The 27,586-nt window shown below is 48.9% G+C and overlaps 1 protein-coding gene and 1 long non-coding RNA gene across 3 annotated transcripts; one reads left to right on the top strand and one right to left on the bottom strand.

The window, feature by feature from the left end:
• Positions 1–763: 763 nt before the first annotated feature.
• Positions 764–26,104, bottom strand: RAB12 (RAB12, member RAS oncogene family). Of its 2 annotated transcripts, XM_051852148.2 has the most exons (6): positions 25,539–26,099; positions 10,104–10,164; positions 5,416–5,554; positions 3,748–3,837; positions 3,082–3,186; positions 764–1,960 (listed from the first exon to the last, which is right to left on the bottom strand). In XM_051852148.2, the coding sequence occupies exons 1-6, from the start codon at positions 26,077–26,079 to the stop codon at positions 1,847–1,849; spliced, it is 1,050 nt and encodes a 349-aa protein (XP_051708108.1). In that variant the 5' UTR covers positions 26,080–26,099; the 3' UTR covers positions 764–1,846. The 2 variants fall into 2 exon arrangements, with proteins under 2 accessions (XP_051708108.1, XP_069906063.1); XM_070049962.1 differs by lacking the exon at positions 3,748–3,837 and having other exon boundaries at positions 25,539–26,104.
• On the top strand, positions 8,391–22,570 carry LOC138843959 (uncharacterized). The gene is made up of 2 exons (XR_011379206.1): positions 8,391–15,958; positions 16,784–22,570. It is a non-coding gene; the product is annotated as an uncharacterized lncRNA (long non-coding RNA).
• Positions 26,105–27,586: the final 1,482 nt, after the last annotated feature.

The following is a 27,586-nucleotide window of genomic DNA, read 5'->3' as shown; positions in this document are numbered from 1 at the left end:
ATCCCAACCCTCAGCATCCCACAAAGTAGCACAGAAGGGTAGCCTTGGAGGTGAGAAAAAACAGGTACATCACAGGCACAGTGGTCAGCTGTTGACGATAAAGGCATGTGCGCGCGTGAGCAAACACACACACACACACACACACAATTTGTACAGTTCAGTGGCTGCACAGCGCATTCAGCCTGCTGTGCAGCCCTGCCACCATCCACCTCCAGAACGTCTCACCTGCACAGCTGAAGCTCTGTACCCAGTAACAACTCTGCACCCCTCCCTCTCCTCGACGCTCCTCCTGTCTCGAGGAATCTGACCACACACCTTGTCTTAGCAGAATCATAAACCACCTGTCCTTTGTGACTGCGCTGAGGTCTTCGAGGCTCGTCCACATGGCAGCACGTGGCAGGATTTCCTTCCTTTTCAGGGCTGACTATATTACTCCACTGTTTGTGTGATCCACCTTTGTTACCCATCATTCTGCAGATGGTGAGCTGTTTCTACCCTTCGGCTCCTGTGAGTAGTGATGAACATGGAGGGGTGTGCAAGGACCTGCGTGCCTGCTCTCTGTTCGCTGTTCCTCTCAGCATGCACCAGGGGGTCAAGCTGCTGGATCACATGGCAGTTCTACGTTTCTACGCCTTCCAGAAACTGCCAAATGGTTTTCCACGGTGGAGGACACGACACCGTTTTCGTTCCTAAAACACTCCATGAAGAATACCAGCATACACACAATATACACAACTGCATAAATAAACATGGCAACCCAACAGTCATTCATAAATACAAAATTTTATTTGCACTTCATTAGTGTAGAAAGACCACAATGCTTCTCATACCACAACACTCAAGACACGCCAAGTTATTCAAATACATAATTACTTATTTACCTTGACTAAACAAAACAGTGCAGTTTAATAAAAGATATACCAAAGATAAGAGTTCACAAATTCATTATCAGACCAAAAAAAATAAAGGAAGAAAACCGAACACGGTCTGGGCTTAACAGGAATAAGCCTCATCATAAAGGGAAGTCTCGTCATTACACAGGGACAGGATGCTCAGGCAAACACACGCGTGTTCTCTGATAGAGTAAAACCTCTGTAAAATTCCTTTAAACAGGATTTGTTTAGGACAGCAGCGTCGTTTTAAAATCTTTTTCTAAAGTTTCAAAAACACTTCTTTCTTTACTGAATCGTTGTAGTTCTTAAAAGCATGGGGGATGTCCATCAGGAAACCACGGGGATTCTGCGGCCCCGGGACCAAGTCAGACCTGGCCCTCTCACTGGCGGTACTCTGCCACTGGGTCACACCAGGAAGTCACCTGTGACGGCGGCTACGGCTGCAGCCTGGCTTGGTGGCAGGAACACTCCAACGCCTGAGCGATGCTACAGCTGGGGAAATGCCGTGTCAGCAAGAGAAAGCACTTGGCTTAGCTTTTCTTCCCCAAAAGTCTTTCGTTTTATAAATTTCCTTTCAAACAGTAAGCAAAGCACCACGTCCTCTCTTCTTATCACAACATCTTCTGTCCTCATAATATAATTAATAAGGACAAGTATTTAAGAAACATTATAGCTTTCATTTCTCCCATTCTTCATATTAGAAGTACTACGTTCCCAGTGTGTGTACACTAGACACTGGAGCAATGAATGAAATATAATAATTTGGAGGGAAATATGTAATTTATAACCAAAACATACCCAGGATTGCATTATTTGCATATTTACAAGTTAGTGTATAGCTCTGACTTGGATTACAAAGTGCGAAAGGAAATTGTCAAAATGATTGTAGTGCGGAATAGAACGTTTTTCCCCCCTTCCAGGAATTGTTTCCACTTTGTCTCCAAAGCAGCAGATCAACAGCATCGGACGTGTGGCCTGGGAGGAGGCAGTTCCGGTGGGATCTCCGGCTCCGGTTGTAACGAGAGGATGCTGTTGGACAACTCATTCCTTAGGACATCCAGAGGCATCTGAAGGGCACAGGGGAAAGACACACACATTGCAACCTCGCAAGACACACAGGCAGACGCTCATGAACAGCACAGCTCCACCAAAAACAAAGCTCTCCGAAGCAGACATTAAGGGCTTAGGCCAAAACCCAAACCAGAAACCAGGTTCAGCCAGGTACACATCGCTCAGTCTCTAATAGCCTGGGGCAGAAGAAGCAGAACTCAATATCATGAACACTTAATAAAAAGTGGGGGGGAAGAAAAAGGGGTCTGTACTCTAAGCTATTATGTGCTCACGAAAGAGAGAACCTCTCATGGCAATTATGTAAACAACCCATTTACTGGCTGCTTCTGGTCGTGTGTGGACCGAGCAGCCCCCTGCAGCTGCAGCTTCCATAAACTGTCTGTATTCCACACGCACAGACGTTTTTCCTGCCATTCCTCCCAAAGCCATACAGCGTAACAGCCATTTGTTTCCACGGCACTGACAGAGTCTTAGGTATCAGATATCATCTAGAGGTGATCTGAAGCACGCAGGAGGACGTGCACGGGTAACAGGCAAACAACCACGCCATTTTACAGTGAGGACTTGAGCTGCCAGAGTTCGGTATCCTCTGGGAGCACCTAGAGCCAATCGCTCTGGGAAGCCAAGGGACGACTCCATGAATAAACGTGGGTTTTCGCTAAAAGCCCTTGAAAGACGCCTGAAGAATCTGCTATTGCTCACAGAAGCCGCCCTGTTCTCACAACTTGGCATCACAGAACGGCCTCTGCAAAGGCGAGGGGCTCCCCCTAGGGGCAGAGCATGAAGGGACGGCAGGGGCCTCGGGCACTCCTTAGTTGAGACAGCCTGTGTATTTTGCAGCCTCTCCAGCATCTACATGGGACTTAATCCTTGCAGAACGGTTAAGAAGCAAACAGTCAGTAAACACTATCACCGCATTTCCAGGCTTAGTGCATCTACTGAAGATAACAACACCCAAGGGCCCCAGACGGGCAGCAGCTGTCGCTACACCAAACTGGACGCCTTGGCCGGGCTAATAGCTACACCTGGTTTTTGAGCCTAAGCTCCAATAAGAAACTCCCAGAGGAAACAACTGGTGTCAGACGAAAGGCTTGCATGATGCACGCTGTTCTCTTACCTTTTTCAGAATGTCATCAACAAGTTTCAGAAAGATCTCGTCCACGTTGAAGTTATCCTTGGCACTTGCTTCACAGAACCGCATCCCAGTTATCTGCTGTGCAAACTATGAGAGCATAGCAATGTGTTTTTCCTGCGTAAGGCACAGCACCGCCCAGCCCATGTGCGGAAGGCCTGGCTTCCGGTGGGCAAACCCCCAGCTTTAAGGGAACAGCTGGGACAGAAGGTCTGGAAGTCCCACTTACACTCAACTAGGAAGCTCACAGGAGCAGCAAATTCTTAATTTGTAAGTAAACAGCAAAATAAAAGACAACAAAACCCCCAGGGCATAGCAGGACCCTGAAGTCAAGCGCAACAGCTGACATTTAAAATGCGATTATCACCGCTTCTCCATGATTGAGTCCTCAGCAAAAATCCAAGGAAGGTTAAAAACATTTGAGTTATAGAAAAGTCAGAAAATCCACTTGATGGCTTAAAATGTCAGGTTGGATAGCAATTCACTACACACTAATGCAGTTCTTCCTTTTGAAAGGGAAAGTTTTTAAAAAACAAACAAATGAGAAAAACTGTGAATGAGTGATTACTGTAATGTAAAGACAAGTAATCTACTAAGAGGAAAAGTCTACCCCATCAACTACCATGCAGTGGGGCTCCCGCACGCTCTCACCTTTTCACCCTGCTGCCTGCTGATCTCTCTGTCTGTTTCACAGTCCAACTTATTTCCCACTAAGAGAAGCTCTGCATCTTCCGAAGCATACTGTGGAATTTTAAAAGAAGCTGCGTTTCAAAGACGGGCACTGTCGTGTGCTAACAGAGAGAGGTAAGCCAATACAGCGTCTTCACTGCTTTCTCCTTTGCTCACCCACGCCCCACCCTGCCGCCCAAGAGCCCACCCTTGGGGGCGTGTGAGACAGGGCTCTTGGTGCTGCAGAGAGCAGCTGGGTAGTTGCCACGAGGAACCTCTGTGCTCCTGGCCTTGGACCCAGCAATTCCTAAGATTCTCCCCTAAGGAATTCCCCTAAGGAATTCATTCAAAACAGTCAAACGGTTACCAATGGAGACAAACCTGAAAGACCCAACAAGATGGATAAAGAAGAAATAAGATATGAAAAAAATTTTCAAGTTTAAAAAATGCATAGACAGAATCTATACTTCTAAAAAAAAGTTATTTTGAAGAGATGCCAACAAAAAGCACCTGACTGGTGCAGCCTTGACCAAGCCACCGAGCCAGGAGGAGCCAGTTTCCTTAACAGGAACCTGTGTGGCAACGGCGCCAGCAACCACTGTGACAAGGACGGCGCCTGACACTCAGTGCAGAGCAAGAGTCAAGAACCAGAGGGGGGGAGCAGCAGATTCACGAATTCAAGTACTTCATGGAGCCTTAGGATTTGGGCTGTTTCTTTTCAGTTTTACATGGTTCACGTTAGTTTCAAAACACTGACGACAGCAAGCACTGTCCCTTTCTCATGGCCCCTAATGAGGGGAAACCAGCACCCAGTGAAAGCCACTACTGGGCCTGGTACAGCCCACACCCAGAGCAGGGACTCCCCCTCAGCTCTGGTTCATCTTAGAAACCCTGGTCCCCAGTGCGGCTTCAACAGGCACACGCCAGTGGCATGCTCGGTCACACTGCAAGCAAACATTCTCCAACAGCATCTAACAGATGGCTTTAAACACAATCCGGAGTCCACTCGGGATACTTGCTGTGTACTTGGTATATATGCTAGGCATGCTTGTTACCCAAAGGAAATAAACATCAAATTATTGCCCAAGGGGAAGAGAACTCTGAAAACAGGGGCCCAGGGATACCGCCTGCAGCTCATCTCACCCGCGATCACTGTGCCTTCTGAATGGACCTGTGGCACACATTTCTCGGAGAACCCTCGATTTACATGAATCGTAAACACACAGGACAGGTGTAGATATCCAACCATGAGCCAGAGGAGAATCTTATTACAAATGAGAGGCTCAAGGCCATCGACAATGTTGAGGGCAGCCGACCAGTGAGTGAGGCCCCTGGGCTGCCCACAGGCCCCTTGGAGAAGGTCTCCCCCGAGGTCAGTACTCTGGGCAGGCTCACAAAACAAGTGTCCTGGTGACCTCTCAGCTCCACGGGGGCAGCCGATACAGATGAGTGAGTGCCTGGGCTGTGCCGGCAGACAGACCAAGGAACCAGATTAAGTCCTGGGTTCGTTATCTGGATGAACTGAATCCCTTTTTGCCTTGTGGGCCCTGCTACCAATTAAAGGACGGTCAGGCCTTGGCGCATGCTCAGCAAATGCGTTTCCCCTCTCTCCTTTCCAGAGGTCACACTGGTGGAGGACCCGACACTCACCTTGTCAATCATCTTCATCCATTTGGGCAAGTCATCAAACGTCTCCTTCTTAGTGATGTCATACACGAGTATGATCCCCTTGGCACTTCTATAATAAGCTGAGGTAATGCTGTTGAATCTCTCCTGACCTGCTGTGTCCCTAGGAAAGAGCAGCAAAAATCAGTTCCCAAGCCCAATGCAAGCCACTTCACATCCCACATCCTGCACACACAGTAAGCACAGAGGGGCACAGGTTCAGTTGAGGAAAACCTTAGGAGATACACTGTATCTCTGTACACAGGTTAACTGCTCAACTGGATGAATGCAGATGGATTGCAACCCAAGACCAATCAACATTTTCCCCTGAAAGACAGAAAACCAGCAGCGGAAATGTTAATACATCAAAACATATGATCACGTTTTTTCCAAAACACAACAAAGGACACAAGCTTTTAAAATGCAGCCATTTACAAAGCAAACCCCTAATGCTGTCGGTGATTTACAAAACAACTATACAAAAACCTGACAATGCGCAGGGAATTCACATTCTATATGCAGGCAGGTATGCCCTGCCCAGAATGTGGTGAAGATCCCAATAATGTAAGGCCCTCTGAGTCCACAGAGAAATGACCACCAGCCAGCGCTAACGGTGGGGCTGGCTACCTGGGGCAGTTCTCCTATGAGAATAGCAGGGCAGAGATGCACCATTCCAATCTTAGCAGGCTCCTCTGAGGTCAGCAACTCCAGTTCAGCGGAGACCTGCAGCAGGGCCGCCAGGTAACTCCTGCACTGCCAGCAGGTAGTTTTTTATGAATTAGTCACATTCAAACAAAAACATAAGCAAGTCCCAATTTCTTTCAAACCAGGATTTTGGAAATAAGGAGAATTTTCACAGCAAAAAAGACAGTCATAGGTTTTGATCAAATGTTTTCAATGTTTAAAGAAATACCCTCTGCTATCTGAATACTGTTAAGAAACACTTCCCATTTCTTTAAAAAGCCAAAAGCATCACGCATTTTTCTATTCTGAAATCTGTGGATAGCACAATATAGCAGAACCTCAAATTTAAATAGCAATCACACATAAGAGCTTCTTGGAGCATTTTGGGAATTACATGCTTTACTAAATCTCTATTGCAAACAATTTTAATCTGGCTTTTAAATGAACTCACATTCATTTTTGTATACATTCAATGAATTTAGAATCCAGAAATTGGGTCTCAAAAACAGAAATTATAGATAAAAGTAGTTTAAATAAAGACTCCACAATCAAAGCCTCGGGGCAATAAAAAGACACTTCTGATGTAGTTTGAGAAAAGGCTGTGTGAGTAGCAGACTTAGGAATCTTTAGTTAGTGAGTCATCCTTGCTGGTTTTGTATCAGACATGAAGAAAAAAGGATTAAAACCTGAAACGCAAAACCTGAGGCCATCATTCTAACAAAATAAAAGAGCAAGTAAGTTTGGTTTAGAAAAATCCCAGCAAGGGAACATTAACTAGCTCACTACTTCCCATTTAAGACTGTTCCTTAAATCCCATCTTTTTGTGTCTGCTCTGAGTGTTTGCACCAGAAAAGCCCATTCCTTGAGACTATTCCATATTCCCCTAATATCTGGGTTGAGAAAGTTTTTACTTTCTACTCCTCACAAAAGCTCCTTTGCTTCATTTAATTTCCCTACATCCAAAACCGAGTTCATTCACTATTTAGTAAATGCTTCTCACGCACCAAGACCACAGGAATCCCATGCGCTGATCCGCCTAGGAAGAGGCAGATCCTAAAATTTCCTCTTTTTATATCAGTAAACCTGAATTTCACTGTAATGATAAGGAGTTGATTTCTACAGATTTGAAGTCTATTAATAGAAACTAAATCACTTACTACAGCATGCATGTGGCCCTGTTCTGATTTCTCTCTCTGCCATTAGTACAAATAAAAAATTCTTTCAATTCTGTTTCCTCAGTTTGTTAACACAACAATGCTTTTGACAATGCAAAGATTTTTGCCAACTGTATTTAATCTATTTAAATGATGCAACTACTAAACTTATTTGCAGAGCAAGAACCAGTATCAATGTATAAAATGCTCCTCCACCTTCCAAGCAGGGAAGAAAAAGATGTCAACTTGGCTAGAAAAAATTCCCCAACAGCGAGGTGGCAGAGGACGGCACGAAGACGCCTTTGCATGAAGCATTCAGTTCTGTGTTTGCCTAAAAGTAGGGGACAAATTTCATGGCTTCAAGTCCATTTCAACACCTAGACTCCAAGTTCACTGAGAATAATTTTCAGAATAGCATCTGGATATAAAATGACAATCCAGCAAACAGATTTTATTTTAGCTATACTTAAAGATCTTATACTTTCATGTAGAAATGCTTTAAGTACAGAGAAGGAAAAAAATGGTCCCTTTTCTGTCCACAGATGATAAAAGAACTGAAAGATGTGGTCACAACATAAAAGGTGCCGTAAGAATGTGACAGTGGCCGGCACTGTGGTGTAGCAGTGACGCCGCCGCCTGCGATGCCAGCATTCATATGGGCACAGGTTTAAGTCCTGGCTGCTCCACTTCTGATTCAGCTCCTTGCTGACAGGCTTGGGAAAGCAGTGGAGGGTGGCACGAGTCCCTGGGCCCTGCACCTACATGGGAGACCTGGAAGAAGCTCCTGGCTGCAGCCTGGCCCAGCCTTGGCTATTGCGGCCATTTGGGCAGTGAACCAGCAGATGGAAGGTCCCTCCCTCCCTCCCCACCCTCCCTAATTCTGACCTTCAAATATATAAATAAATCTTTAAAGAAAAATTTGGAGGATGAAGGCAAGGGTGAAGGTGAAGCCAGAAGAGTTGTTGTGGAGAACACTTCCCGTCCCGAACAGTGGCCGCCCTGGCTCCCAGAGTGGGATTCCTCGGGGAGGGCCTCTGACGGCGGCACTGCGGACTGCTGAGTCAGACAACACTCCGACATAACTTTTTTTTAAAGACACATTCTCCGTGTTTACTTTTATAATTTTTTTTTACTTTTATAATTTTAAAGTTTTTTAAACATATCATACAAGGTTTATACATGTTTTGATTAACATGTAAACAACATGTACTTATCTATGGGACACCACGTGCATTTTGAGAGGCGGGGGGTGGGGGTGGAGTTCGCATGTCCCAAGTTTGGGGCCTTGGGGCTTCCATGCTTCATAAGACAGGTAATAGGTTACTGCGAACCACAGTCACCACCCTGATCTGCAGAACTCCAGAGCGCACTTCGTCTACTTACGCTTCATACGGGTTATCCAGGATCCCTCTAGGCCCAACCCTCCCTGCGCCTCTGGTCCAGAACGCACTTCGTCTACTTACGTTTCATACAGGCATCCAGCCTCCCTCTAGGCTTACCCCTCCCTTTCTACATTCAATACAACTTTTCCTTTCTCTGCATCAGCTTCCACTTTTGAGAGAGACACGTGGTATTTGTCCTTCTGTGCTTGGTCTACTTCACTACTGTCAGCGAGGAACACTGAAGTACTGATACCTTAACTGTGCTGTTTTCAGATGGGCACTGCCTCCATGAGGTGAGAAAGCAGCTCACCCCCAGGCGCTAGGTGAAGGAGGACACCGCCCCCACCCTCGTAAAAATGGTCCTCGCCTGCAGGAGCTGCTGACGGAAGCAGCAGCTGGGCGACAGATGCTTTAGTGCCAGTGCCACAGTGAAAAGCAGGGGCGGTTATGTGTGAAACATGGGACGGTCGCTGCTGCCTTCTGGAGCATGGGCTGCGAAAGGAAATAGCTTGCTTATCTTCTCCTCGTTCTCAGACTGCTAGTGCTTCAGCCCCAAGCCAAAAACAGAAACCCGAAAACCAAATCCCCAAACCAGAAAGTCCTCCAAGCCGGTTAGCAGTCCCGGATGACCGAACGTAGACATTACCTCAGACAGCTCTGCAGGGCTGCAGCGGCGCCCGGCGCGGGGCGCGGTGGAGAATGGAGACATGGCACTAACATTCAAGCGTTAGGTGACCGGTGACGCCACGGATGAAGCAGCGATTAACGCGGATGAAAGCACACACACACATGGTGGACAGACAGAGCTGGGGACGACCTGCCAAGAGGAGTTAGTGAGCTGAGTACGCTGCGGCCGAGTCACGGGAACAAGGGGCACTCGGGATGGTCCGCCGATGCCACTCTCCACCACCACCACCTCACCTCGTCACAGGTCGCCGGCAAGGCCGTGCGCGCCTCTCCCTGTGACCACAAGGTGAGAAAGGGCTTCTCTTCCACGAGGGGCCTCTCGCCGGTTTCCAGAGGCCTGACAGAGGGCCCTGCCACATGGTGGCGGGAGCGCAGCTGGACGTGTAGGTCCACCTCCCGCAGCGTGGAGCCCTGCCTTCCAGGCTTGCAAATCTGGCTCATGCAAAATAATTTAAAGACACGAAGACAGGCACGCGGGCAATCATCACAGCGACGGCAGTTTCGACGTGTGTTACATGATTTGCAAGCAGAGGCATAGAGGTGCCAAATCGCTACCACTGAAGTAGCACAACTCCCCATGTGCCAATGCAGAATGCAGTGAGTGGTCTTCCAAGCTCTCTCCAAGGAAGCACTGTTCGTTTGCTTTGAAAATGAGCACAGGAGCAGAAAAGGAGAGCGTGCCAGCTCACACAGTTAATTTTATTAGATAAGCACAGGGACTGTTAGACACACAGAGCGTCACTGGGGGCGGGACCCTGGCACTTACCAGATCTGTAATCTAATTTTCTTTCCTCTTAGCTCTACAGTTTTGATCTTAAAGTCAACACCTGTAAATAAAACAAACAAGTATAAGGGACAAACAATATAGATGGGCTTTGTCAGGAGAGACAGTCCTACCTGTGTGTTTCTGCACCAGTCCTGACGTTCCCAGGGAGGCCAGAGCACACCAGCGCCTCCAGCTTCCTGGCCCCTTGAAGGCTTCGTGCCCCCAGGCAAGCTGCCCATGTGCTGTTTCATCTGAACCACCAACAGCATTCGTGCTGTTCAGAAGATAATTTACTGCATTCAGTATACAGTTCAGCATACAAGCTGTTTAAAAAAACTCAAATCCCAGTAACAAATGGATGGTTTTCAAAGGGTGTTAAACATTTTTATTTCAAACACTGGAAAGTTAATCTTAATTTCAAACTACCTTATTCTGAATTTAGCAATTATTTTATTAAGTTATTTTGCACTCACAAAAAACTTCAGTGAGGATAAAAATGACTCATTTATCATATTACTGATAGTGGGAGGGAGGAATTATTACTAAAAATTTACTCATACAAATTAACATAGCAATTTTTATTCATCTTAATATTACTAAGTAAGCCATTCATTACACATCAGCTTTCTGCTTCAATTCAGCCTGTAAAGCTCCAGAGATCTGTAAACCAAGTCTTAATTTGTATGTTACCTTTTATGCTTTTTCAATTAGAGAAAACTTAAACTATCTCAAGGCAATTCTTAAATACAGTTTTCACAACTAGGAAAATGAAAGGGACTCGGGCTGAATTTTGAGCATGAGAAACATGTCCCCTGCAAGAACTGCGTTCCAACTGCTTCCCTGGGCTCACATGCAGCGACCCTGGCTCAGGCCGGCACTTGTGGCCACAGTGAGCCACAGGGAACCTGTCTGTCCCATGGCTCTCCACTCGTGTGCACTGAGGCAGCGCTGGCCAGAGGAGGTTCTGAGGTGAAGATAAAGACATGTGACTGCTTTCTATTATTAGTAACGCAGTGTAGCCGAAAGGCAAACTAAAGGCAGCCTCACGCAGTGAGGAAGCTGTATGAATGTAAAATGTCAGGAGAAAACATAGCCAGAGAAGATGCCACCACATCTCAACTCTTCATCTCTCCCAGCAGATGAGACTTCAAAGGTCACTGGACAAGGGCTGGCGCCCCCGATTTCACTTTCAGTTCTGGAATGGCTTTGCTTTCCAGTCAAATGACACAGGCTCCAAAGGGAAGCGAGCTGCACATGACTAAGATCCTTGAACAGAGCTCCTCCAGGGCCCACCCACAGGGAAACGGCCTAACCCAGTGATATTCTGCCAGACTCAGGACCGGTGGTGGTTCCCGGCTGGCCTCCGGATCCCCACACACCTGAGGGTTTCTCCCCGGGGAGCTTACAGAGCAAACCCGCATGCTGTCACGAACGCCAGGCTGTTCTACTTCTGTTTCCAGTTACCTCGGAGGAGCTTGTTTCTAAAATCCTACTTAAGGAAGCCGTAACTTTTTAAAGACTTTCCTGAGAATCGCAGCTGTGAGCCGCTTCAATTCAACGCGGTGACCCCGGCGGGCAGACTGCTTCTGCCCTGACGCTGCTGTTCCCTCTGCGGGGAGCTGCAAGTCCGAACACGTCAGGTGCCGTTTTTCAGCTAACTTGAGCAGCTCTGCCAACTTTAGCAGTCCCTATACTAGGACTGTTTTGCAACCACAAAGTTAACAAAAACAAAAGGATACCATGTTAATGCTCAAATACAGGAGTGGTAATATTATCACAATGGGATTATGAGTGCATTGCTAATCCTAATAGGAAAACAAAGCAAAGATTACCTGACAGCAGACAGGATTAAGAATCTGTTTAGCCAAAATGAAGGCTCCAAAAGAGAAATACCCAATGGTTAAATCTAAGATTATACAAGACAAACAGCTCATAAAATTCTTAAATGACAGATCCTGGGCCTTATCTGACAGCCACGAAGTGGCCTATGATGACAGGAAGCTTAATCCAGTTTATAGCTTAGAAACATGTACTTTGTATCAAAGTACACAACAAACACTTCTAAAAATCTTCTCACATCAAAAAGAAAAATTGCCTAATTCAGGCTAGTGCTAATACCCGCATAACACATCATAGAAATGACTACAATCCTTCCTAAAAGCTCTCAGGTCGCCAAGAGCCTCAGACGTTTGGCAAATTAGCTTACATGGCTCCATGGCTCCTCACTGTTTGGGAGCCAGTAAGGGACTCCACTTTCAGCACCCAGTCACCTGCCCGTACCAGCCGTCAGAGGAACTGTCCCTGCCCTCTGCAAGCCGTCATGTGAGCTAAATCCACACTCCATACACGGGGCAAAGACGTGTCATTTCTGTTCTTAGAAGCCTCCGTACATGCCCAGGAACCTCCAAGGCCCTGGGTTTCCCATGAGAACCCTTCTCCGACAACACCCACGCTGCCCTCACTCTCAGGGGTATTCCCTGTTCTTGGACCTGAACCCTCTTCCTGCCCTCGTCACGCTGTCCCTTCCTAGCCGACCTCCCTCATGGACTTGGAAATGGGCAGCTCACAACACTGCTGGCACACAGCAGCAACTCAATCGAATCGATGGCTGGCAAGGGCCCCTCTTTCCCTCCAAGTGCTGAGGATGTAAGGAGAAATGTTATTTTTGGGAAAAATTTGCTCAAATCAGGACTGAGAGCTGAAAACCAACCAACCCACTTGAGCAGCCAGGACAGGCAGCTGTGCGACGGGAGCAGTGGATGCAAGAAGACACGCGGTGTGTGTGACACGGAGCGCTGCCTTCTCCTGCAGTTCCTTGAAGGATGGATGGGGCAGCCTCCCCCCGCCCGCCCCCATCTAAAGATTACTTTTATTTGTGAGACAGAATGTCAGAGAGAAAAGGAGAGACACATGAGATCTTCTATCCGCTGGTTCACTCCCTAAGTAGCTGCAATGGTCAGGGCTGGGCTAGGCTGAAGCCATCTGAGTCTCCCCCATAATGCTGCAGGGGCCCGAGTACTTGGCCATCTCCTGCTGCTTTCCCAGGCACACGAGCAGGGAGCTGGAGGAAAGCAGAGCTCACAGGGGACGCCGGCACTGCAGGCAGCAGCCCTGGATGGGGCAGTTTTACATGTGCTCGTACCCCCTCCTTACATACACTCGCCCTGGTGGGTTATTGCGGCAACACATTATTTTGGCGGTCACTTGGATGGAGAAGCGGTCCACTAAGTGAATTTTTCTGGCCACAGGAACTTACCTCTCTTCAAGGAATGCTGCGGTTTGGGTGTCCCTCAGGGTGCATGTGTTGAAATTTAACTTCCATTGTGAGGTATTAGGAGGATAGAAACTCCACCCCACTGTGGTGTTAAGAGGCGGGGCTTCTGGAGGTGAGCAGGACTAGGTAAGGTTACCAGGTGAAGCCTCTATGATTGGCTTTACAAGAAGTATCAGAGGACAGGGGACGGGGATGGGGATGGGGATGGGGACGGGGACGAGGATGGACAGACAGACACACTCAGGCTTCCTAACTCGCAATGCAACGCCCTGCACCACCCCAGGACTCTGCCAGCAGGAAGGCCATCATCAGAGGAGGCCCTTGCCTTTCAACCAGAACTGTGGCCAAAATAAACTGCTCTTTTTAAGTACCCTGCCTCAAATACAGTTGTTGCAGTCATGGAAAATGGACTAAGGATGAGCTTGCCTTTCTTTACAAACTGTACCCAGGCTTTTGTTACTTTCAAGTATCTGAGAGGCGCTTCTTAGGAAATAACATTTACTTCAGCCTGCAGTTCTGGGCAGCCCATTCCTCTGGTGTCTGGAGGAGTGTAGAGGGAGGATCACTCGGTGAGCGGGGGCAGAGAGGCGCTGGAAACACTGATAACCAGATCTTCCAGAGAACTGCCTTCCTAGGGCACGGGGCCTGGAGACTTCATACTACGCCCACTTCCCAGCAGCCAAGTCTCCACCTTTAAGTCCTCAACATTAAGCCACTAACCAACATCAGGGGATAAATGTCTGCCTGAGTTTGGGGAGCTAGAGCCTACACAATCAGCACTTTCACCAAAGTTCTACAAATATTTTACAAAGCTTTCAGAAAGGAGGCGGGTTACAGGGCTATCGTCGCTTTCACTGCGAGCTCAGATGCTTTGAGAACTGCCACTGGTTCTTGATCTGAATTTCCTTTAGCAATCAACACAGAGGAAATGTGTCAAACATACTGCCTGACACCCAATGCAGCCAGTTCTCACAGCAGCCCAGTGACATGAGCCACAGTGATACATGTGCCATCTGAGCAGCAAAACCAAAATTCAAGTTTATGCCATGGCACACAATGAAAGTCAGCAGGGTGGGGGTGACTGTGGGGAGGGGGTGCAAAACGGTTTGCACACAGCCCCTAATCACCATAATCCAGCCGGTTAAAGACAAGCTTAACTCTGCACTCCTTTCTTTCAGTCTTTCACAAATCTTAGTTGATAAGATTTCAAAGTTCTCCTGAAGGCAAAACATTTCTCAAACATTACTGTTTCTTTCTGCTGTGCTGTAAGAAGTTAGAGAAAGGAGATAGCAGGCGCACACAGACATTTCTTTCTTCACATTCCCTTCAGGCAAAACCCACAAACAACCCTGCAGCCCACGTTCACCACGGCTGCCTGGGTGTCCCTCCCTCTCCCTTTCTACTTCCATGCTCACCTGCTCTTCTCCCCAGGAGGTGGAGCTTATCCTAGACTACAGACTTGACTCACGTCTCAATCCAAACAGTGGCTTATAATAACTAAAGTCTGTATGGAGGCTTTTCTCCCAGGGGTGTTCGCTACACCATGTCATCTAATGATGCACGGATGTTCCCACGGGAGAGGATTTCAAGCACCTTCAGTGAGTCAAAAGAAACTAAATGAAGATTATGTCAAGGTCACGTACACAGTGGTAACCCTAGGCTGAGACGAGTCATCTGAATAGGAGGCCAGTTCTCAGCCCAAACTACACCATCCACCAGAGAACAGGGCACAAGGAATTTCTTCTGCACAAGGGAAGAGGCACCGTGAACTTGCTGCTAGTGCACCTGTCTTGAGAAACCCCTTTACGGCGTGTACCATGACCTGCCTTTTCCTACATAAGCTGTTAGGAGGACTCGGAACTGAAACCAAGCACTGCTAACTGCACAGCATTCAGATCATCTCAGAAGCAGGTACTATTTAGGGAGTAAAATTTATTATGTGTCATTAATATCCATCCGAAGTTTAGTAAATCTTCCCCGAGTCTCTGTCCTGACAGACACAGGGGCACAAGAGGCACCCTTGAACCGGACTGAACACAGCGTCGCCATGGGCTGCAGTCAGCAGGGGACACAGTGACAGTGCGGGAGGGGCGCTTCGCACATCACTCAGATGGCTCTGCTCTGCAAGTGCAGTGTCACCCGGGGGGGTGGGGATTTCAGAGCAACATGCTTACTCCCTTCATAGATGAAAACACTAAGAGCTCTCTTTTGGTTTTAGCTGTGCTACAAGGGCCTGAGATACAAGAACTCAAGTATGCACTTACGAATTTTAGGGGGTAGATATGATTGCCGTCCCCATTTTACAGATGGAAAAGCTGAAGGCAGAGAGGTTGGAGGACTGCCCAGGTCACTGAATGGGCAGGTTGTCAGAGGGCACGGATGTGATTGTGGGCTGTCTGGCCCCACCTGAGCCCTTCCCATTGCACTGTGCAGCCACAACTGATGAATGAGGCAAGGACGGAACGGCTAGAAAAGGGTAGGAACATATAACTTCGTATGGACAAGAACTCTGCACGCTGGCAAATACAACAAAGAGCGAGGGGCTGGTGCTGTGGTGTAGTAGGCTAAGCCTCTGCCTGCAGTGCCAGCATCCCATATGGGCACTGGTTCGTGTCCCGGCTGCTCCACTTCCAATCCGGCTTTCTGCTTATGGCTTGGGAAAGCAGTGGAAGATGGCCCAAGTGCTTGGGCCCCTGCAACTCACATGGGAGACCCGGAGGAAGCTCCCAGCTCCTGCCTTTGGATTGGCCCAGCTCTGGCTGTTGCGGCCATCTGAGGAGTGAACCAGCAGATGGAAGACCTCTCTGTCTATATCTCTGTCTCTCAGATAAATAAATAAATCTTAAAAAAAAAAAAAACAAAAACCCTCCAAGTGAGCACATGGGATGGCATAGACTCCATCCCTGCACCAGGAGGCTTTCTCCACTCTTGGCCACAGACAGGCTTATCTGCCATTTCAAGTTCTTGGTCACACGGGGAAAAGACAATTTAAAGCGGGAGAAGGAATTGGGGGAAATTAAAAAAAAAAAAAAAAACATATATTCAAAGGGTGAATCATTAACTACTCTCAAACAGGTCCTTAAAAACACTGGGACTGTTTAAGTATCTTATAACCAGACCGTGAGATTACTTTTTTTAAACATTTATTTATTTAATTGAAAAGCAGAGTTAGAGAGACAGACAGACCTTCCATTTGCTGGTTCATTACCCAAACTGTCGCAACAGCCAGGGCTGGGCCAGCCTAAGCCAGGAGCCAGGAGCTTCATCCAGGTCACCCACATAGGTGCAGGGGCCCAAGGACTTGGGCCATTTCTGCTGCTTTCCCAGGCACATTAGCAGAGAGGTGGATTGGAAGTAGAGCAGCTGGGACTTGAATTGGCGCCCATATGGGATGCTGACACTGCAGGCGGCGGCTCATTATATCACAACACAAGACTTATTGATTACACTTTAAAGATTTATTTGAAAGGCAAAGTAGGAATGAGAGACAGAGAGATATTCCAATTGCTGGCTCACTCCCCAAATGGCTGTAATGGCCAGGGGTGGCCAGGCTGATGACAGGAGCCCAGAACTCCATCCTTGTCTCCCACCCATGTGGGAGCAGGGGCCTAAGCACTTAGGTCATCTCCCACTGTCTTCCCAGGCACATCAGCAGGGAGCTGGATAGAAAGGGGAGCACTGGGAGCTTGAATCAGCGCTTTGATAGGGGATGGCCAGCGTCCTAAGCAGCAGCTTAGCCACTTGAGCCTCACCAGCCCCAGTGACTACCTTCTGATGTGCATGTTCAATCACATACGTCTGTATGTATCTTCAAAGGAGAATTTCTGTGGAGTGTTTCAGAATCTTTGGTTCTACAATACAAACTGGGAGAAGAGAATTGTAAATTGCCTTTTCTGGGCCAGGCACTGACGGTACTGCATCCTAATTTATTTCTGCACTCACTGACAGCATATGATGGACAGAGAGAAACACAGCGAGCGTCCACCTGCTAGTTCATATCCCAAATGCCCCAACAAATGGGGTTGGGCCAGGGCTGGGAAGACAATCCAGGTCTGTCTCAAGGGTGGCAGAGACCTAACTACTTGAGCCACCACAGCTGCTCCCCAGGGTCTGAATTAGCAGGAAGCTGGTGTCAGGGACGGAACCCAGGCACTAGGATCGGCTGCTCCAATCAAGAGAGTGCTGAGGTTCTACTGCACCCCAGGAATGAGGAGAGAAGACGGATGTGAGAAGTAACAAAGCCCCCCGCCAAAAGGTACCCCCCTCCAGAAAGGGGCACCCACTCCTCCGCGGGTGCTGGCCTGGAGAGCTGTCTGTGGCAGCGACTTCCATCACATGCTTGCCTGAGATGCACTTGCAGGGTGTCCTGTAAACTAAGACAGTGTTATGTAAGCAGCAGAAACCCAAGAGTGGGGTCTGTCAGTCTGGAGGGAAAACGTTTTCTGCGGAATATTTACACAGTGCCCTGTGAGGCTTGTGTTATGCTTCTTGATCTGAAAGGATAAGAATTTTCTTTAAAAAAAAAAATCACACTCACTTAAGGGCACTATTTTTGGGCCGTAGTTTTGGTTTTCCACGTACTTTCCAAACGTCAAAGATGTGCAATGAAAAGGCAAAAGGGAAATAACGATCCCTTCCTCTACTTGGGTGCAAGGCATTTCCCTCTTCTCCAGCATTTTCTCCTGGCCACCTGCGTGACTCACTTCCCTTTCTGTAAAGTATGAGCAAGGTAAGCAGGTTTAGCTTTGTGCCCTACAAAAGGGCTAGCAGATTTGTAAGTTACATAAAACTCCAAGAGCCTCTCAAACGTGCTTGCTGAGTGACTGCTGCACAAAGCTATGCTTTCTTGACAAATTCAATCCACTGCTTAGCTGGCACGACATAGCTGGCACTCAATGCCACAGAATAATTTGGACCTATCAGTTCTCAAAGGAACTGACTGCCTTCTACAGCCTTTTCCAAGATCTATTAACAGATTGCTTCTGGCAGATTCCACAGACTGGAGAGAAAGCTGCAATCTCTAAGAATCTGGATCCCTTATCATGCATAATGAAGCTTCTCTTCTTCAGCACAAGCAACAGTGAAATACCGCATGCACTCTAGCCAAGTCTTTAAATAGATTTTTATTCAACATAAATAACTGACCCCAACTAAATCTGCATACTTTCTCTGACAGTTACCTTACTCCACAAAACAGGATGCTTCACACAAACCCTAGCAGTTTAGGTTCACAAAGGAACCTCATCGCACAGTGCCCGGCACACACGCATGTAAGACCCAAGTGTTAGCTCCTCACACGCCCATCTCCCTGAGTCATCGTGTTACATCATTTGGCAGGGGAGCTCTCTCCCGATGGAGCGAGTGACGCTGGAGGCCTTTCCCCAGTTCTAAGTCAAACACTTGGGCAGATCTGTTCTGGCCTGCGTTACACGGCATTACAGGCTCACTCCAACATAGCCCAACTGTCTGTTCAGAAGGAAGGCCAAACAGTGTCCCTGGCTGGCCCTCCTACTGCTTCTAGGCAAAGACACTCCTGACTACATCTCATCCTGCGCCTCAACTGACATTCAAGGGCAGGCTCACGGAGAGCTGGGACTCACCTGTTTCCTGGCCCCCAATCCTGCTGTTAGCTCAACTGCTGGATGCAAGTGTGTCCCCAGCTCCTGCACGCTGAGCACATCCTCATCTCAATGTGGACCCAAGGGACTAGAGGGGAGGGTCTGGTGAGACCAACATGGGGGCAGTGGGCAGTGACAACTGCCCTGAAGTCCTGTCATCTTCAGGACCCTGCATGTTCAGGGAGCTCGGCTGTGAAGTTTAACAAACACTTGCTGAAGGAGAAAAATGGAGACCAGGTAGCAAGACTCAGAACAAAATTTAAGGAGCTTCTCACTTCTGTTATCTTGTATTTCCTGACTCTCCTTAGTTTGTTTTTTTTTTTTTTCCCTGTTTTTGAAATATTGGCCATGGCAGATTTTTTTCTTTAAAAAAAAAAAAAAAAAGGTTTATTTACATCTGCTTGAAAGGCAGAATGACTGAAAGTAACAGAGATCTCCCATTTGCTGGTTCACCCCGAAAATGGTCACAACAGCCAGGGCTGGCCAGGCCGGAGCCAGAAGCCTGGAACTCTATCTGGGTCTCCTATGTGGGTGATAGAGACCCAAGTACTTTGAGCCATCTGCCAATCAGGTACATTAGCAGGAAACTGGACTGGAAATGAAATAGCTGGTACTCAAACCCATGTACTTCCACATGGGATATGTGTATCCCAAGCACTGGCTTAACCCACCACACCACAAAGCCCACACTACAGTGGATTTAAAACAACAATGACAAAAACAAAACAAAACAAAACAACAAAAACCAGAGCAAAACAAAGGAAAAAAAACCTTCTTAGCTTAATAAAAGAATTAACAATCCTATGTTGCCTCCAGCATCCAATAGGAAATTTTACTGTCCATGAAAATCAGAACTCTGGTCTAGACTACCTGATTTCAACCTTTCCCATATTTTAATATTTGCTGAAAAACTCAGGTTAATTTTTTAGAAATATATAAACGTGGGGCTGACGCTATGGTGCAGCAGGTTAAAGCTCCAGCCTGCAGTGCCATCATCCTACATGGGTGCTGGTTCCACTACCAGCTGCTCTACTGCTGATCCAGCTCCCTGCTAATGTGCCTGGGAAAGCAGAAGATGGCCCAAGTCTTTGGGCCCCTGCATCCATGTGAAAGACCTGGAAGAAGCTTCTGGCTCCTGGCTTGGGATTAGCTCAGCTCCGGCTGTTGTGACCATTTGGGGAGTTAAACGCGTGGAAGATCCTGCTATCTTTCAAATAAATAAAAATCTTACTAAAAAAAAAGAAATATATAAAGGCTTGTGATAGTTAAAAGGATTATCCAGGTTAAATCCCTTTGCTTGGGACCAGAAGTGTTTCAGATTTTGATTTATACATACAAATATATATATACATACATATATGTATACATATATCCATATATATATATATATGGATATTCTGGGAATGGGACCCAAGTATAAACACGAAATTCATTTATGTTTCACAGAGCTGGAGGGTAATTTTATGCGATGTTTTCAGCGCACCTAAGCGTTGACTGTCACACAGAGTCAGCTGTGGAATTTTCCACTTGCAGTGTCATGCCAGAGCTCAAAATTTCAGATTCTGGAACATTTTGGATTAAGGATGCTCAACCTATATAAGAAATGCAGTTTCATGGAGTATTACTTTAATGTCCAAAAGGCAAGTGTCATACGATCACAGGGGCACAAAGAAGGTTAATTTCACTGATAGCATAGAACAGTTACATCGTTCTCGTCACAGCAGTGCTGTTACAAGGACCAGATCAGAAAACCAGGAAAGAGCCTCACGTGTGTGAGCTACCAGTATTTCCAACAAAGCAGTCAGTCAGCTTAAACACCAATGAGAGCTAAGGAACAGACAGAAAGAAAGAACTGACTTTCGGCCCTCACTACCTGCAGACCAACTGCGCCCAGGGCTAGGTTCTACCTCTCCGAGACGGCTTCCTCATCCATAAAGTGGGCGTAAAGTCCCTTTCGGCATTGTGCAAGGCCTTTTGTTGGTACACACAAGGTAAGAGCTCGCCAAACAGTAGTGCCTACTAACAGAACATTGTATCTCATGCACTCAGACAACTAAGTCACATCTCCAAAATCACAAACCAATCAGCTGCAGAGCCTACAGCAAGAACCACACTCACTCTTTATTATGTTTCCCCCAAGACTTAAGGCAGTTAGAGGGAGGGTGAGGTTCTACTTGGTGAAACCAGTAGAATCAGAGCAAAATTAATAGTGGGCTTTCAACAGTTACATAGAAACAAAACAAAGGTTAACAAGTATCTATTTATGAAATTGTCTTTGAAATATCCTTTTAAAAAAGTTCAGTCCTACAGGCCATCAAAGAAGGAGGTACCTTTCTCTGAAGGGAGGAGAGAACTTCCACTTTGACTACGGCCTTGTCTAAATAAGATCGGAGTTGGGGAACTCAAGAGGCTTCCATAGCCTTGGCAGCTCATGACAAGAGCCTCAGGTGATTACTGATGTCATAAAAAGGAGTGTCAATTGTTAAATCAACCACAGGAGTCACTGTGCCCTTACTCCTCATGTGGGATCTCTGTCCTTAACGTGTTGTACTATGTGAATTAATGGTATAACTAGTACTCAAACAGTACTTTATACTTTGTGTTTCTGATGGGTGCAAACTGTTGAAATCTTTACTTAGTATAACTAAATTGATCTTCTGTATATAAAATAATTGAAAATGAATTTTTTATTTTAATTTTTATTTTTTTGACAGGCAAAGATAGACAGTGAGAGAGAGAGAGAGAGAGAAAGGTCTTCCTTTTCCGTTGGTTCACCCCACAATGGCCGCCATGGCCAGCTCACTGTGCTGATCCGAAGCCCAGAGCCATGTGCTTCTCCTGGTCTCCCATGCGGGTGCAGGGCCCAAGGACTTGGGCCATCCTCCACTGCCCTCCCGGGCCACAGCAAAGAGCTGGACTGGAAGAGGAGCAACCGGGACATAATCCGGCACCCGGACCAGGACTAGAACCCGGGGTGCCAGCGCCACAGGCGGAGGATTAACCTATTGAGCTGCAGCGCCGGCCAAAAATGAATCTGGATATGAATGGGATGGGAGAGGGAGTGGGAGATGGGATGGTTGCGGGTGGGAGGGAGGTTATGGGGGGAAAAACCTGCTATAATCCAAAAGTTGTACTTTGGAAATTTACATTTATACCTTTATATTTATATTTATTAAATAAGTTAAAAAAATAAGTTCAGTCCTTTGTTCACCCCAGTGGGAGTCAAACTGGAGGAAGAAAAACCAAAAGTTGGGGCCAGCACTGTGGTACAGTGGGTTAACGCCCTGGCCTAAAGCGCTGGCATCCCATATGGGCACTGGTTCGAGTCCTGCCTGCTCCTCTTCCAATCCAGCTCTCTGCTATGGCCTGGGAAAGCAGATGGCCCAAGTCCTTGGGTCCCTGCACCCGCGTGGGAGACCCGGAAGAAGCTCCTGGCTCCTGGCTTCGGTTCGGCACAGCTCTGGCCATTGTGGCCAACTGGGGAGTGAACCATCGGATGGAAGACTTCTCTCTCTGCTTCTCCTCTCTCTGTGTAACTCTTTCAAATAAATAAATATTTAAAAAAAAAAAAAAAAGAAAGAAAAACCAAGAAGTCAGTGTTGCTAGACAGAAATGGTTTCTGCAACTTCCACCCAGAAAGTAATGGCATAAAGTTGCACACACATGCGTGCACACTCAGGTTTGTAGTAGGTAATCGAATATGCACAATACTTTGGCCCCACTATAAGAAAAACAGTGGATCAGACAAGTTAAGAGAGTTACCCATATCTATAGCCAACTATTTTTTTCCATTTCTCAAAATTTAAAAAGCTGACCCTCTAAGAACCTATCAAGTTATGTAAGTTATATTAGACTAAGTAATTCAAGTCCATGAATACAAAATTCATTAGAAAATTATATACCATCTAGATTATTTTTAAATAGGTACGCTATTAAAACATTCTTATAGCTTTGTGAATTTTGTGCCTCCTTCAAACTAATCAGACTTTGATTTGATTAGTAAAAAACCAAAATCCAACATTATGCTTATTTACACTTTTACATAGTATTTCACCACCTCAAATTCCTAGGGAATTCCACTTTGATCTTCTATGGAAAGTTAAAGTGAGTGTGAGTCTCTTTAAAAAGGCACTTGGGGAGACACTCCCAGCCTCTGCAGTCTGCCCTGCCATAACTCCAGTGACCCACTGGGCATGCCTGGGGACTGGGGTCAGGAGCAGCAGACATCTGTAAACCTTGCCAGGGGAGGGGAAGCCTGCCACCACGGGGGTGGGCGTGTGGGAATCCTCCTCTTGTGAAGCTCATTGTACCACACAGACACGAAACCAGCCTCACAAGGAGCCTGGAGCCCTGATCCCACACCACCTGATGCCAGGTTTGAAGAGCATTTTCCTAAACTTGAAGAACCAACTTGTCTTCACAACACTCCAATAGAGGACACCTTCTCCGACACGCCCTCACACCCCACCTCCAGATAGGAGGCGCTTCCTGGGTGCTCTGCACAAGTCTCTGTTACCGCCCCTACAACCTCCACCCCAATCCACGTGTCCATTAGCTTGGATCCACTCCTGCACAGAGCCCAGGTCCTGTTGCCATCAAAAGCCTGGTGGACAGCCCAACACCCAGCACCCAGTAGGTGCTCAACCAACGATCCGATCACCACCAGGGAGAGCCGCGTGGAGGCTTTCTGCAAGTGCCTTCTGTCTCAGAACTTCCCACAACTGGACACATGCCCTGAGCCGAGTACTATAGGCTGTGCGTGCGGGAACAAAAGATGAGCAAGAGAAAAATACAACCACACTCAGCATGCGGTGAGATGCACTCCGTTAAGTCCACGTGTTCATGTTTGTTGGGGGGACACAGAACCGCCTGGCCTGTTTCTTTCCTTGGCCCCAAGTGGCCCACACAATCCCAAATTCAGTTGAACTGTCTCTGTAGCAGTCTTCATGGCCACAGGTGCCTGTGGGGCAAGGACCTCACTTCCTAGCATGGTGGTCAAGGTCTCACAGCATCCATTCCTCTGTTCCCTAAAGAACCTTTCCCACGGCTTGGGGGGTCCCAGTCCACTGTGGCCTGGCTTAGAACCCCCCTCCTCTCCTCTGTTCTAAAGCACAACTCTGCTCATGGCCAATCTCACCGGCATCCACCCAGCCCCTCAGTCTCCTGTTTAGCGCCGGCACTGGTTCTTCTTCATCACATGGCGCAACTACATTATCTCTGATTTTCAGATGTCCACGTGTGGAGCCGTGACGGATCGATAATTCTGCATTGTTTTTAACACTACTGGATTTGTGACAGCTACTAAAATAACAGTGTACACATCATGTGATGGTTTAATGACTCCTGCACTCTGCACGGTCCAAGAAGGGACATCTGAAACAGGTCCAGTTATGCTACTGAATTTTAATATCACATTCCCAAGGCCAACTTTTCAAAAAGAGCACCGACAGCACAAATATCACCCCCCCCCCCCAAAAAAAAAGGCATGAAGGAAGGAAAGTTCTCAGAAACAAAACAAATACTGGAAGTTTAATTTTCCATAAAGACATCTGAAATGTAGCACTCGTTTTGTCCCGGGACAACCTAAAAGCAATGTATCTGCACACTGGAATTAGCACTGGCTCGGACTCTAAGCCGGTAGGGAAATATAGGAGATGCTACATTTAATTCCGTGCGCCAAATCTCGGTTCTCTTCTGGGAAAAGCCCTCACTGTCCACCACGGGAGGTCAACACCCTTTAGCTGAAGAACCAGCCCAGCTCCAGGCTTCCCCGAGCGCTGCTCCCACGGGCTTTCCGGGGTCACGATTCTCCACCCCCACCTGACACCCCTCCACGGCAGGTCCGGCTGGGCCTGACTTCTTGGAAACAACTCTCCCTTGCAGTTTCCGTTCCGCGTCCTGGGAATGCCACCCCTACGTCGCGGCCTGCAGCCCGCGGTGCTGCCCTCACCGGTGAGGTCACCGGTAAACACAGCTGCTCCAAGTCTGTACTTCAAGACACTTGGTGCAGTCTTAGTTTAAACTCTCTGCGTGGGGAATGTTACACTTCATCATTTCAGCCCGCCCTTGAAAACGGGTTCAAAGGCGAACCGACGCCCCGCCGACAGCGAAAATCCTCCTCCTCCAAACGCTAGGCGAGGACCCGCCGGCCACCAAGGCAGCGGCCAGCGCGGCCAGGCCTTCCTCCTCGGCTGAGTCTGCACAGAGCCGGGAGCCTCCACGTGCAAGTGGATGCGTCGCCCCCCACCCCCGTCCCCCCAGGCCTCAGGACGCGCGAGAAGGGGTCGCCCGCGGCGCGCGCGCTCCAGACCCGGGCTCCGGCCCGGACACAGGCCCGGGCGCCCCAAGGACGCGTCCGCGGCGAGACCCAACGAAAATCTCCGTGCAGCTTCGGGAGTGGCACTGAGGGGCTTCCACCGAGACCCTCCCCTCCCCGCCGCAGATCCCACGCGAGGCTCACCGGCCAAACGCAAGCCCCTGGGGGCCGCAAGATGGGAAAGGGAGGGCCCCCGGGGCGGGGGCGGCGGCGGCGGCGCGCCTTACCCACGGTGGACTTGCAGGCCTCGCAGAAGGTGTCGTCGGTGAAGCGCTCCATCAGGCTGGTCTTGCCCACGCCGCGGGAGCCGATGATGATAACCTGGAGCTTGAAGTCGGCCGGCCTGGGGGGCTGCTTCCTCCGGCGGGCCTGGCCGCCCGACAGCGCCGGGGAGCCCGCGCCCAGGCCGCCGCCGCCGCCCGCGGCCCGCCTCTGCAGCGCGGCGCCCGGATCCATGCACGCATACGGCTCCCGCTCGGCCCGCCGTCCGCCGCCGCCCGCCCCCCGGCCGCGCGCCCCGGGCCCCGGCGCCCCCTCGGCCTTGGCCTCGGTCTCAGCCGCGCGCAGGGGGTCGGCCCCCGGCTCGAAGTCTGCGCGCTCGAGCGGCCCCGGGGGCCCGCGCTGCAGCTGTTCCGCCGGGCGGCTTCCTGCGCCCCCCTCCCCGCTGCCGCTACCGCCGCTACGGCTACTGCCGCCGCCACCACCACCGCCGCCGCCGCCGGGGGAGGAGGAAGGGAAGCAGCTACTCCGCAGCAGCGGCAGCAGCATCCCGGACGAGGAGGGGCAGGAAGCGCAGGCGCGCGGCGGGGGCGGGGCCGCGGCGGGGGCGGGGCCACGGCGGCGGCGGTGACCGGGCGAGCGCCCCCTGCCTGCCGGAGGACTGCCGGGGCCAACACCCGTGATTGTGCGGTTGCTCCCTGATCTCCCAGGCCGGCAGCCTTTGCTCTTTCCCCGCCTCCTGCTCTCATTCGCCCCCCACTTCGGCCCGGGCCGTTCTGTCCGCTAGTTTGTTGTTTCTTTTTCACCTTCCCCCTCTGTTGCACTGTGCGCAGCCCTCAAACGCCACGCCCGCTATTAATCGTCTGCCTTTCCCTGAACCTAGGAGAGCCCCGGAATCAGTGCTGCGAACCCCAGTTGGTTGGTGGGGACCCCGGGCGGTGCCAGGCCAGGCCCGTGCTGCCCGTGCGGCGCATCGGGGGTCTCATTTGGACGCGCAGTCAGGCACCGACAGCAGCCACAGCCTGGCCCCGCGGCTGTCTGCCGTTTCGTACGGAAATACACAAGGTCGGATATTTTCACCCCGGCGGCTGCCTCACTCAGAGATCTCAAGTTCCGATTCCGTCTCATGTTTGCCATAAGCAAGCGGCACACTCCTTTCGGGAGAATCCAAGCAGTGAGATTTAAACTCAGAAAGTTTAGCAATCATGGCCTCGCTGAAGATGCTTTGGCTTTTAGAAAGGTCTCAAAGCGACTGAAAAATCGCCGGGCCGATTGCTGGCCAGGGAGTTGTTTAGCAGATTCCTCGGCGTGAATCCGAGCGCCCAGGAACACAGGGTTCTGAACGCGGTAGGAGCTGGCCCGGAGGCCCGGAAGGCTCCTGTTACCGCCAGGTGACGCTGGGTGTGGACCTCGGTGTGGGAACGCACAGCTCTGCCAATGGCACTCGGCACTGGGCGCTCCGGGGCTGCAGACATCCAGCATCGCCCACCGGGTCAGCTGGGGGAAGTGCGCTTTTACAAGAGAATTCTTAGCTCTGCAAAAGCCACCTCAGTCTTTTCAGTAATTCTCAGGATATGGTAAATATGGTCATCTCTACGATTTTATTTTATTTTATTTTAAATATTTGGTTGAAAGACAGGGTTACAGAGAGAGAGGGAGAGAGCTTCCATCCGCTGGTTCGCACTCCAGATGGTCCAACAGCTGGGGGACTGGGCCAGGCTGAAGCCGGGAGTCAGGTGGGTGCCAGGAGCTTCCTCCTGGTTTCCCATGGGGGTGTCAGAGCACAAGCACATGGGCCATCATCTTCTGCTTTTCCATTTTGTGCGTTAGTGGGGAGCTGGATCCCGAGTGGAGCAGCCGGAACTTGAACTAACGCTACAACACCAGCTCCAATCCATATTATTTTAAACACATCTCCATCACTTCTCACAGTCATGAAACCTTCGTTAAAACAGAGTTTCTCTTCTGTTCTATAGGAAGAGAATCATGACCCTCTTTTCACCCAGCGATATCAGGAAAAAACAACAAACCATCTATGCTCACTATATAAATGTAA

This window comes from Oryctolagus cuniculus, chromosome 10, assembly GCF_964237555.1.
Source record: "Oryctolagus cuniculus chromosome 10, mOryCun1.1, whole genome shotgun sequence".
NCBI lineage: Eukaryota > Metazoa > Chordata > Mammalia > Lagomorpha > Leporidae > Oryctolagus > Oryctolagus cuniculus.
The sequence above is the reverse complement of the archived record's forward strand: the minus strand, read 5'-3'. Positions and strand labels throughout refer to the sequence as shown.